Source organism: Vombatus ursinus, unplaced genomic scaffold, assembly GCF_900497805.2.
Source record: "Vombatus ursinus unplaced genomic scaffold, bare-nosed wombat genome assembly UNPS02009205.1, whole genome shotgun sequence".
NCBI lineage: Eukaryota > Metazoa > Chordata > Mammalia > Diprotodontia > Vombatidae > Vombatus > Vombatus ursinus.
In genome coordinates, this window is record NW_020948983.1 from 61954019 (window position 1) to 61967413 (window position 13395).

Genomic DNA, 13395 nt, shown 5'->3' on the forward strand with positions numbered 1-13395 from the left:
TAAGTGAGGAGATAACGACAGCAACAAGGTTGCGAACTTAGGAGCCTGAAGGAAAGATGAGGAAATGCTCTGTTCCCTTACGAGGAAACATTCTGAAAAGCTTTAGGGGCTTTATAAATATAAGCCATACCATCACAATGAAGCATGTCCTGATTCCCCAGCAAAAATATACAGTAGATGGTTTGTTTATTTGTTAACAAAAGATGTTTGTTCATTTTCTTAAATGATCAGGTTATAGCTCGACAATCACAAAATGACTGTAAAACTGCTTATAAATATTTTAGATTTATCCTATATAAATACTGACAATTTCTTAATATGCATTTTCTCTGTTAAATTATATACAAATATCTTTTTTTATGTAACTTCTCTCTTACTATTACTTCTAGAACTTTGTTTAGAGACCTTAACTTATTACTTCTTATGCCCTTCTTGAGAGGCAGGGATTGGACTACTGTTTTTCCTTTTTGTATGCCCAGCAATCAGCAAAGTACTTTGCACACAGTTAAGAGTTTAATACATGTGGAGTAAGTCATAAAATATACAGAGGCACTAACTCAAGCATGATCAGAATATTAATAATTTGTGTCTCTAAATATAACTAGTTAATTCTCCATTAATTTTTGAGGTGTTATTTTTTGTGCATAAAATGTACAATTTATACATTAAGGTTTCAGAATTTCATTAGTATGGCCATTCCCTTCACCAACACTGATCATAACCTCTTCAAAAAGCCAGTATACTAACTCTGAAAATTACTGTGGCCAAAATATTCAATTAAACTATAGCTAAATTGGGGATGAATCTCTCCAAATAGGAACTCAGAAGCCAAACTGCATCATCAAGTTGATACTCAAAGCCTTTCCATCTTGGTGGAAAGTGTCAGAGCTTGTGCTCTGATGACAGTTATTAGAAAACCAGGGCAACCTCCATACCAAAATGAGCCAGCTGAGAAGAACATTAGTAAAGGAGAAAATGTAGGTATATGTGTACATATTGTGTATGTGTATAAGTTGCATTTCAGGCAGTTTAAAGTGGAGAACAATGAAAAAACTTGGAAGTTACACCATGCATGGCTTCAAGTTATAATAGTGGTTTCTTGAAATTTCAAGAAGTTTTAAAATATTTACTCATATTTCTTACAATCATCTTCAGGAATGTATGCAATAATTTCCCTTAATATGTGAGGGAGAGTATCTTCCTTTCAATTTAAAGAAAAAATAAGTCTCACTTCATGATATGCAAAGTCAATCTGGTAGAACAGACAATGACTATACAAAAATGTGCTTTATATAAATATAAAATGTAAGGTTAAAATCTATAAGTAACATACTTAACTCTGGTTGGTTCCATCTAGTCTTAGAGAAGTGCAATATATTGGTAATTAGATTAAATTTAGCAGCACCATCAAGAAGAGTTACATTGAGTAAGACCAAATAACCATTTTTCTCGTTATAATCTAAATATGAAGTATAATTTGTATTTAGGTACTTACGATTATTGAAGTTTCCTCCATAGTCGCTCTGAAATGAGAAACACAAATTATAACATTTTAAATGAGAAGCTGCTTTATTTTACTCAGTTCTACATTGGTATGATACCTGAACAACCACTATAAAACCTTCTTAATGTCAGTATCAAGAAAATAACAAAAATAACAGCTCACATTCATTTTAATCTTTAGAGTTCAGAGTGTTTTACTTAGGACAGTGAAGTTGGTGGTTCAAGTGTGCCTTCAGTCTACTTTATAGGGAAAGTAGAGCTTCAAAGAGGTTAAATGATTTGTTCCTGGTCACACAGTGAGAAAGTATCAGAACTGGGATTCAAAACCCAGGTCACCTGAGACCAAATTTAATGCTCTTTCCAAGACATTAGGCCATCTGATATACTTCACTTATTTCCACTGTAAAACATTTTGCTCAAAATCCACTAAAATTACATGTATTTAATAATTTGTTAGGAATAAAGAAATTTACTACACTTTTTTTTTAATAAAAACAGACAATATTATGAGAAATGCATATTTTCTGGGCATAACTCATATACTTGCCTACCTAGGAGAAATAGACTGGAAATAACTTCAAAACATCTTTCAACATACTTGCTATTTTTGTTATCACTGTAGAGATAGAAGGGTAGAAGGCCACCTAACTTCCTATAACTTTTCATGACAGGAGTGACTCAATTTTGAAAACTGTCCTCCATTTCATCCAAAGCAAGAAGGCAAACGCCTAGTATTTTAAAACCTTTTCCATCTATTGCCTTGTCACTAGACAATGATGAAATTCTTACAGCAAGGCTGAAATGCAGATAAGCCTGCCTCTAAGACTAATGCCAATGGTTATGGGACAGCTATGGGGTTATGGGACAATACATGGATAAAGTAGCTGGGCCAGGAGTCAGGAAGACTGACTACTCAAATGTAACCTTAGACACTTACTAGCTATGTGACCCTGAGCAAGATACCTTTCATAAATCAAGTTGGGACTAAAAGGAGGTCATAGGGAGATTCCCAAAACTTTAAATTTCCATATATTTGAATTGTTCTTGATCCCACATAATACAAATACATAGATATAATGTACATCTTGATATGTTATTATAAAAATAGCATATGTGTACATGTGCATATATTTATATATATTTTTGTGGGTGAAAACACATACTAATAACATTTACAAGTCCATATTCTGGTGTGAAAATTATAAACAATATTATAACTAAATTATCATTATTAAGTACTAGCAACTAATTATTATTGTATTATGTGCATGAACAAGATCTTTTACATATAAAATTTAACACTAGTCAACAAACAAAACAAGCACTGCAATATACCTTCAAAGTAATTCAAAAAGCAAGTTTTCAAGGTAATTTATCAGTGCACTGGAGATAGTGCAAATAGTTTTTTTGGTAACACTTTATTAAAGATATTTGCAAACTAGATATTATGTCAACTGTAGCTGTTCATGACTGACTTAATCAAAAAATGACCACTCTTCTACACGCATGGTCCCCAGATAAATTCGGTATTGTGATAGGTTATAAAAGGGTAAAAAAGTTTCTCATTTAATTTGTTGAAGTTTATTAGAAGAATACTTTCTGTTAACAGGATATATATCAAAGGAGTAGATAATTACATTTTTAAAACAGTTAAAAAACTTAGGAGCTATTCAAACATTGCTATAATGTAGGGAATAGTACCTACCTCCAAAGGTTGTTGTGAGATATATTTGTAAAACACTTAACACAGTGTTTGGCACACAGTAGGTACTATATAAATGCTTCCTGAAGTTAAGAAAGGTTAAGTGACATGCCTATAGTCACAACAGCAGGTATGAGAGGTATATGCACATAAAACAGGTCAAAAGAAGTGAGAATGTACTATCTCTGTATTCAAATATGACACTATACCTTATATGAAAATGTTTGAAGCTGTTTTACCAGTAACAGTTATGGATATGTCCTGAGTAAGTCATACATTCCCCTGTATCTCAGTGACTAATAGTATCTATCTGAAATAGTCACTTGGAGCAGGTCTGTGGTTATAGAACAGAAAAAAGCTAACTAGTTCAATGGTAGGTCAAGTCTGACCATGGTACTCCAAATGAAATAAACTTATGAAAACATACAATCCTTGAAATTTTGCTATCTACTTGTAGGAATAAGTCATTTTTAGTGAACCTACACATAGAGATATCTAACCTGCAGAAAAACAACAACTTGCAAATTTTTAAAAATAAGAAAAAGTAAGTTTAAAAGTAATTAGATTTGTCCCCTAAAGTTAAATTGAACCCATGATTCAACATTGATACCTCATAATATTTAAATCTATTTTTCAGAGCTTCAATAGTCCTTAAGCTTTCTTCATGCTGTTTTTCCTTGGCTGTTAAAAGGGATCTCAGTTTTTCTTTCTGAAATGAAAAGAAAAAAAAAACCTAAAAACCAGGAAGTCCCTATACTGATGAAACCACAGATCGGACTGACACTGCCTCCCTACCTCCTACCCTACTGAAGTCCTCAAATAACGGAAAACTTCATGATATTGTGACAACATAATATTTTACCACTGCAAAACCACATTTGTTGAAAGATTAAAAAGAAATGAAAGAATTTTAGCATTAGAAGGGACTATTATGAATTATCTAGACCTGACAACTCACACTCTCGTTTTCTCTCATTACTTGACAACCCCCTTTCCACCCATAAAAATCTATGCCCTCAATCCCGTTCTCCTGATTGGCAACTCTCAAGCAGAAGCCACCATTTCACAAGGGGTCCTAGCCCTGTTCACTTCACTCCACTCTCTGGACTTCTCTATCTCCATACCAGCTGCCTTACTTCCTTACTTACCTCACTTTCTAGATCCCCTTTATGTGTTGTCTTTCCCCTTAGAATGTAAGCACTTTGAGAGTAGGGATGCTCTTGTTTATTTATATTCCCACTTTAACATAATACCTCAGGTATAGTAAGTACTTAGTTCTCTCTGTCTGTCTGTCTCTCTTTCTCCCTCAACTTTACAGGTAGAACAACTCTGAAGTTGCATTAACTTGAGATTAACTTGCAAAAAAAACAAAACAAAACAAAACAAAAACCCTTCTGGCTACTTAACTGGACTTCATCATCTCTTGAACTCACTTTAGAAACTATCTAGATCTCTAGAAACTCACCAGTCTGCAAGATGAAATCAACTGTGAAACAAACATTCTCAGATCATTTCACATCCTGCCTGCAGGACTTCATCATACCCGAGCTGGAAGCCTCCCACACCAACACCACTACCACCACCACCCCCATTAGATCGTGAGCTCTTTGAGAGTAAGGACTGTCTTTACTCTTCTTTCTATACTCAGCACTTAACACAGAGCCTAAAACATAGTGGGCACTCAATAAGTGTTTATTGACTCTGATAACTAGGACTGGAATCTAAGTCTCGATTCATAATCTAGTTCTTTATAATAGTGTTATGTAGAATTTTTACACGAGCATCTTTTCCTCCAAAAAGCTTTTTTTTCTCCTACCTCATTTTCAAGGTCATCAGCAACCATTACTTCCTGAAAAAAAGAAAATTAATTTCAATATTCATAGAAAATTTTAAAAATAGATGAACTTTGCATCCAATAAAAAGAAAATAACTTCATATTTAAAAACATATCATCAATGACAGGAATATGAAGATAAGAATGAGTACATACAAAAATTATTTATGGCAATAAATTTGTGATCCTATGTGGGCTTACGAGTTATTTTCATATAGTCATCTTGTTGGTGTAGTAGACAGAAAAGACCTGACTTCAAAGCTAGGATGTCCTGGGTTCAAGCCACTGGCTGAGTAAAACTGGGCAAGTCACAACTCCTCAGTGCTCTAGGTTATATTCTTTAAGACCAGGTTGGGGAGAAGATGTTAACCTGAACTGGTAGAGGGAGTTTCCTCACTGAGGAGTTCCCCACATCAATGAAATCACAAGTTCAGTCTCTATCTCTATCCTCCTCCTGCTTTCACCCAAGTTCAGTTTCTCACTTATGTCTGACTCCTCTACTTCTTGCATACAGAATCAATAGTCAAGTTTCATCAATTTTTCACATCCCTCCCAACCAATTCTTCTTTTCTGTTTCTACTGTCACTTTCATTCAGGCCATTATCACACTTGCTACTTATATGACTTTATATGACTTTTGGTGATGCACTTAAGCTCTCTGGCTTCAGTTTCCTGACCTGTAAAATAAGGGGTTGGTATATATGGCCTCTGGCCTACATGTCCATTCAAGTTCTAAATTTTTAAATTAAAATTTATTTTCAAACAAAGATCAGTCTTCTGAGCAGGTGGCATATTGGAAAGAGTGCTGGGTCCGGAATCAGCAAGACTTCAGTTCAAATTTAGCCTCAGATACTTACTATGTGACCTTGGCTAAGTCATTTAACTTCTGTTTGCCTTTCTCACACGTGGATGAAGGGGAGACTCCCTGAAGACCAAAATGACAAGGCTTATATGGGTTTGATTTTAGGCAGGAAGTGAATTGGGTAGAGTGTACCTCTGGATTGGAGAGGGCTTGTTGCTGGGGGCTTACAGGGTAGGACTAGGGGATATAGTATTGGTTCCTAAATTTCTGGTTTGGGGTTTTAGTTCTGGCTCTGATTAGTTTTGGCACCAACAATTTTATCCACAGTTTCTATTTTGTAAATGAAAATGCTGAGATTTTTTTTTTAAGTTTTCTTTTTCACAAGTAAAAGAAAATGCTCCAAGTAGATAGAAATTGTATATTAACTGCTACATTTCTACATAATTTCTGAATTAAAGTGCAAAGATATCAAGTCTCTATGAATTGTATTTTAGATTATGTAATCATCTATATCACACCTACTAAACTGTGGATATACCCCATAACTTTGTCTTATGTCTTTCTTCTCTTTCCTTTCTATACTCTCCACTTGGTGATCTTAACAGCTCCCAAGCCTTAATTATCAGCAATATACAAATTCACAGATATTTACGCTGAGTCTGTTTGCTGAGCTTCAGTCCAACCTCACTAATTATAGTAGGCATTTCTAGCAGGATTTCTGGTAAGCATCTCAAAAAATCAACATATCCAATACAATTCATTATCACCCCCTCTGCGCCCCATCTCCCCTCTTCCAAACTTCCCTCTTACTGGGGCAGCTAGGTGGTGCAGTGGATAGAGCACTGGCCCTGAAGTCAGGAGGACCTGAGTTCAAATCTGGCCTCAGACCACACTTGACACGTATTAGCTGTGTGACCTTGGGCAAGTCACTTAACCCCAACTGCCTCACTAAAAAAAAAACAACAACAACAAAACAAACAAACAAACAAACTTCCCTCTTACTAGCAAGAGCACCACAAACCTTCCAGTCACCCAGGTTAAAAAACCTGGCATCATCTCTGACTTTCCATTCTCACTCTAGACAATAGTCAATCAAACCTTCTTCCCACCTCTGCTACTGTACAAATTTCACTCATCCTTCAAGGACGATATCTCAAGTCCTACCTTCCTAATCATATCAGCCTACATTAAACGCTCCTTTGTCTAAAGTCCTATAGCACTTAATGGATATGCTTCTTTGTACTCTAACTCTTCTTTCTGCATATTTGTCTTCACTCCTCAACTAAACCATAAGCTCCATAAGGGTACAGAGACCATAAGGCTAGCACAATGCCTCGCACTATATAGTGCATGCTTCATAAATATTTCTTAAGGATGGACATTACTTGGGGTCATTTTTTTAATGTCAATATGTATTATACACAGATTATACCTCATTTAGCTGTAGTTGCAATCCATTGACTTTATCTAACAATATTCTTTGTTCTTGTTGAATATTTCTCAACTTTTCTTTCAAATCTTCATTTTCAGCCTCTAGATCCTTAAAAACACATTGAGAAATAACGAGAATTAACAGGTAAAGGGGCAATTTAAAAAGAAAATTTCTTGTTAATAGAACCATAAATACATTTTCTCAGTCTCTTAAGTCAGACACAAAATAACTACTGAAATGCCAACCAAGTTAAAAAATTAACTTTTAAGAAAATAAATACACATAATAATAGTAATTAACATTTACCTAGGAATTCAAAGTTTACAAAAAACTTTACATTTTAGCTACAGTCCTCAAACTGTGCACCATGGCAAATTCACAGGGGCATAATAGGATATTTAAAATTTTCAAGGAAAACTCAAGGATAAACATCTGTTGGTCCCTTAGTGAACCACTACCTTCATAGAGGTTCACTGCTTCAACATTAGAAAAGACTACATTTCCTCTTTCAATGATATTCTACTTGAGAAACGTTTTGTTCACTTGTACTTTTCAGCTGCGCCAACTGCTTCTCTAACTTTCTCATTTGTAACATGTTATCTTTGCAAAGTTGGGTTTTCAGCAGTTACTATGATAAAAAGCAAGTACTATGCAAAAATCAACATAAAATAAAAAAGAAATGAGGATATTGGTGTCCAATCTGATTCCAAGGTTTGAGAAGCTGTGCAATGCCTAAAAGGTACACACACTTCATTAGTAAATAACTGTGGTTAAGAACGAAATAAAAATAATACTTTTTCTTTTACTCTATATGTATTATTTTTAATTAGCTATTAAGTAATGAGGACATATTTATTCAGTTGTCTTGACCTAACTACTTAATAAACTGAACTTGTGGGTATTTCTTTTGGATTCGGTGCACCGTGAAAAAATTACTGACACACACTAATGGCACCATGAACTGAGAAAGTTTGGGAACCTCTGCATTGTCTCAATTGAACTTCACAACAACCTTGTAAGGTGGGTACCAAAGGGATTATTATCCCCGTTTTAGAAATGAAAAAACTGAGGCTCAGGGATGAGTTAAATGGCATGCCAGTGGTCACACAGCAAGTGTTAGAGGCAAGATTTTAATGCTCGGGTCTTTTGGACTCTAATGCTAACATTCTACCCATTCTACCACATTGCCATTGTGCCATCATAATAACAATAAATACTAGTATTTAAAAATTAGCATATGAAGGATACTATTTCGGAGAAAAACAAGGCAAAAAGAGTCTGTTAACCAAATGAATCAGAACTATTTTTAGTTTTAAGCCTCCAAAATCTGTAATGAGATCATCCTTAATAATATTTTACTGTTGACAAACAGTAAAACACTTAGGTCATCTGGTAAAAACAAATGAACAATACTAAGAAGTATTTATTACAACATCTATAAACATCTTTTCCCAAGGACAATACATGATAGAAAATGCACAAGAATATGAAAACCAATTGTGCTCTTGTCTTATTAAATAAAAGCCACTATTGGTATTTACATATAAATTACTTTGTCACGTGTTTCAGCATTTCAGCCATGTAAACCACATAGTCACTGTTTCTACTCCAACAACAATTTGTTTTTTTTTTAATAAATATTATTTTTCTTTCCTCAATACACCCAGAAGCTACAGGATATCACTATTTTGAGTAAGTCCAAACAAGGCAAACCAAAACAAACCAAGTTCAATTAAGACAGCAGATAGCTATTATGCTGGGATTTCTTTTCTAGCTAATGTCTTGAAGTAAAGACCTGTATTTACGTCTTTCTTCTGACATAGACATGATATGTGGCAAGTGATGTAACTTTTCCGTGCCCCAGGTAACTCTCAAAAACAATACATTATAGAAAAAGTGTCAATCAGAATTGATATCTCAAATGTGTATACATATACATATATAAACATATACATATTCACACACATACAAGTATATATAAATGTGTGTGTGTGTGTGTGTGTGTGTGTGTGTGTGTGTGTGTGTGTGTTTGTTTGGACTGGATCTGTGATTTCATTGACATAAAAAAACTACCAGTGAAAAACTTACTGTACTTCCAAATGCTATGTAAATTAAATGGTGTCAACTAAGAAATATTGGAATAATTCATTTTTCTTTTAAAGGAGAATCAAGCAATAATAGAGAATCCACAATAACAGAAACAAACCTATCCAAATACTTTTGATTTTACTGTTCAAAGGAACATACCATTTCTTTGAGTGTGCCCGTCTCCTGGAGCATTACCTGAACATTTTTCTGCTCCCTCTGATATGATTTTATATTTACTTCATCTTGCATAGGCAACAGATTTCGCTTCGATGGAACATAAGATACCTATATTATTACATTAAAATGTAACAAGGTAAAGCTATGAAAGAATAAAAAGCCTTTAAAAAATCTATTTTGAAGAAAATGTTAAACTTAGCATATTTTGCTTGATGATCTAGGTTAAGCTTTGCTCTATATTACACAAGGTGGCAGTATTTCTATCCATAAAACCAAAAAGTCCATCTCACTGAAAATGGAATTCACTTTCAAATAACTGTCATTTAAATAATTTTAACCTATTATTTGAAAACCTCAAAATACTAAATTACTTGAGTATTAAAGCCATTTTAAAGCACAATGTCTTACTTAAATGTATCAAATTCAAATCAATATAATAATTTCAACAAATATATTCAAAGAAATGATCATATAACTCCAAAATTAAAAATCATCAAAAGAATATGTTCAAGCAAAGTGACACTTTAGGATTATAATACAAAAAAACAGGAGCCAAATCCATACTGATTTTTCTCTTTGTATTCCTATCACTTAGCACACTGTAGACACTTAATAAATGCTTGTTGAATGAATGACAATAAAGAAAGCATTTCTCTGGTTGACAAGGAGAAATAAAACTTGTAAGCTTTCTTTCATTCTTAACTAGCATGCATATATATGTGTGTGTGTATATATAAATATATATATATATATATATATATATATACACGTATATATCTTTTGAACAGGGATGACAAGACTTTACATCAAATGGATGGGATACGGTATCAGCAAAATTCATTCCAAAAATGACTTATTATAACCTAAAACATTATTCATGAACATGTCAGGGGAGAAATTTTTGCAGATTCTAAATTTTATCAGCAAGTCAGCAATCTAAAACTAATATATAACTAAATAACATAACAGGTTATGTTCCTATAACATTGGGAATCCAAAAATATGTAAGTATATACTTACCCCACTTTAGAAATTAGAAAAATGAGGATTAGAGATAAATTAAATGACACACTGAAAAAAATTTAGATTAAAGACTCTCAGTGTTCAGCCAGGAATGATCAGGAAAGAAGTCTTGAACCTGAAAATCCTCCATCAAATCATTACAAAAACCACAACCTATTTAGATTTTTTAAGACATTAAATTTATGTCAATTTGGTAGCATTTGTCTTTTCAATCCAGTAACCCATGGGAAGTTTCTCTTCATTATATTTTGGAATGAGGGCTTACCGGCTGGAAAGATGGTCCTTTCTTTGAAGATTCTCTCCCTAAAGAACAAAAAAGGAAGGGATGAAAACAACTAACAATAAATTATGTTAGACTGGATATACATAATTCACAGAATTACAGAATTTTAGATTTGGAAGAGACCTTGGAAAGCATGTAGTCCAGTCTCCTGCCATAAACCAGGGCTAAAAGGTAAAGTGACTTCACCTGGCCCACACAGTTACAGTGGCAGAGAGGAGACCCCAACATATATCTCTATACTGCTTTTCCCTATTTATAATTCACTGCTTCCTTTATCTTTATTATTTTTTATCTAAGCTGATTTTCTGATTTTATTCATTATCATTTTATTTCACTCAAAGGAAAAAGTTCAAGAATTTTTAACATATACCCGCCTAACAGGGACAAAACCATTTCTAAAAATAGTACTATTATGACTCCACTTCAGCTTTCTTTAGGTTTCTAAACTACTTCCCAATGGATTAGAGTTGCCACAATAACCAAAGACTCTGCTATGGCACAACTAGCAGTAAATTCTACTTTAAGGGATCTAAAATAACCAAGTAAAAAATATTTTATATATCTGTATAAAATATAATATATAAGGAAATAGATATTTAAGAGATTTACTGAGACAAACTTTTTTTCCAGCAAAGTTTTCTGTTCTCAAAAGTTCAAATACTAAAATTTCTATATGTATTGTTTTGCTTATTTTAACTTGGTTTGCCTAAATTAAGATAACATATCCTAATGAATCATTCACCCTGGACATCTCCTTGCCAGTCTTACTGCTACAGCATGCATACTACAATACTCTCCACCCCAATGCTCAGAAAACAGTAATCAAACCAATACTACCATTGACTCTGGAAAGGGCATGTCTTTGGCAGGCACTATCTTGTTTTTGTATTTCTATCCTCAAAACTTAGTACAATGCTTGACACACAGTAAGCATTTAATATATGCTTTTTATTCATTCATTCATCCATCAACCCATTCATTTATTCATTCAAAGTTAAGGAAATTTCTGGGTACCTTTGTTTGCATTTTCAACTGCAGTCTTCATTAAGGTTAGAATGTCCAGATTATCACCAATTCTTGCATAGTAAGAACTATCATGACCAAGGGCATCCAACAAGCTGACATCTGCACCATTTTTAATTAAAACTTCCACAGCATCCTTACAACCATACTCACAACCTAACATAAGTGCAGTCCTAAAACAAGACACAACCACAATAATGAATCATTGTAAGGAAACATTTGATAGAATTCAAGAAAACTATGGACTGCAATCCCCCTATGATTCATTAGATAAATCCTAAAGAGTTGCCTGAAGAATGATACAATGGTTAAATGACTTGCCTAGTCATACAGCTACTAAGTGTCAAAGGTGGGATTCTAATTTAGGTCCTACTGACTCTATTTAATACACACCAACATCGTTTCAAATAAATTAGGAAATTTGGGTATTGCTTTGATGATAGTTGACTTTGTTATAAAACAACAACAGGTTTGTTTCAGGAGGTTTGATTAACTGAGATATTAACTGAGACAAAAGTCATCATTTCTTTCTCCTCTTTCCCTCTTTTATCTCACTGAAGAAATTTAAACAATTGATATAATTGAAAGAGTTCCTTTTCATTTTAACTAATTCACATACTTAAATTACACTATTTACATATTTAAATTCTACTATTTTACAAGTCAGAAAATTATATCAGATATCAGAAAGTCAAATTATAAATTAAACCAACACACCAAAAATGTTATTTTTTTCAGGTATCTTAAGTAAACTAACAATTCAATTTGTTGAATATTAGTTTTAAGTAGCTTTCATGTGGCTATTGAATAAGTCTCTGGTTTGCCTTATGCATCTTACCTAGCTTGCTATTTTTTAATGAAATTATGTTTAAAAGGATTCAATTTTCATAATCTTAAATCATTGATTTAAGGTGGCCCCAGTTCTGAATAAATCTGCCATGAAAATATATTTACCAAAAAAAACAAAAAAAAGAAAGAAAGAAAGGAGAAAGGATAATAATAAATTTGATTAACTACTATTTGTTTTACAAAAGATTCACCATAACAGCCAGTCCTTAACATAGTTAACTCCTGCTTTAATTCAATTTATATAGAACTTTTCATGAATATACATCTATTGCATAAAATGGGACAGGCATTTCCCGGTTGGTAGGGCCCACATAAACATGAAACTAAATTTAAAAGAATTAGCCACTTAATTACTGAATTAACATTACCTGTTTTGTTTGTCTCTGACATTAACATCTGCACCTCTATCAATAAGAAGTTGGCATATTGCTGGTCTGCACATCTGAGTGGCCAGTATCAGTGGTGTCCGCCCATCCTAAACAGTAATAAGAAGACAAATTGAAAAGTCAACAAGCATTTATTAAGCACCCACCATGTAGCAGTCACTTTGCTAGGTTCTGGGGATACACAGAAAGGCCAAAAATAGTCCTTTCCCTCAAGTAGCTCACCATGTAACCAAAAAGAAATAAAGAAAAGCAGTTATCACCTACATTATATGAACACATATATATGAATATAA

The 13395-nt window shown here is 33.5% G+C and overlaps 1 protein-coding gene across 6 annotated transcripts in view; it reads right to left on the reverse strand.

The window, feature by feature from the left end:
- The window catches only part of UACA (uveal autoantigen with coiled-coil domains and ankyrin repeats), a 141113-nt gene that overhangs the window by 25273 nt on the left and 102445 nt on the right, over positions 1 to 13395 (reverse strand). For 2 of the 6 annotated variants that reach the window (XM_027851714.1, XM_027851710.1), the window contains exons 7-14: positions 13085 to 13191; positions 11859 to 12040; positions 10827 to 10864; positions 9521 to 9646; positions 7274 to 7381; positions 5022 to 5054; positions 3816 to 3914; positions 1496 to 1523 (exon numbers count right to left, since the gene is read on the reverse strand). In XM_027851714.1, coding sequence (XP_027707515.1) covers positions 1496 to 1523; positions 3816 to 3914; positions 5022 to 5054; positions 7274 to 7381; positions 9521 to 9646; positions 10827 to 10864; positions 11859 to 12040; positions 13085 to 13191 — 721 coding nt within the window. The remainder of the gene's footprint in view (positions 1 to 1495; positions 1524 to 3815; positions 3915 to 5021; positions 5055 to 7273; positions 7382 to 9520; positions 9647 to 10826; positions 10865 to 11858; positions 12041 to 13084; positions 13192 to 13395) is intronic. The other 4 variants (XM_027851712.1, XM_027851713.1, XM_027851709.1 and 1 more) reach the window with 3 other exon arrangements.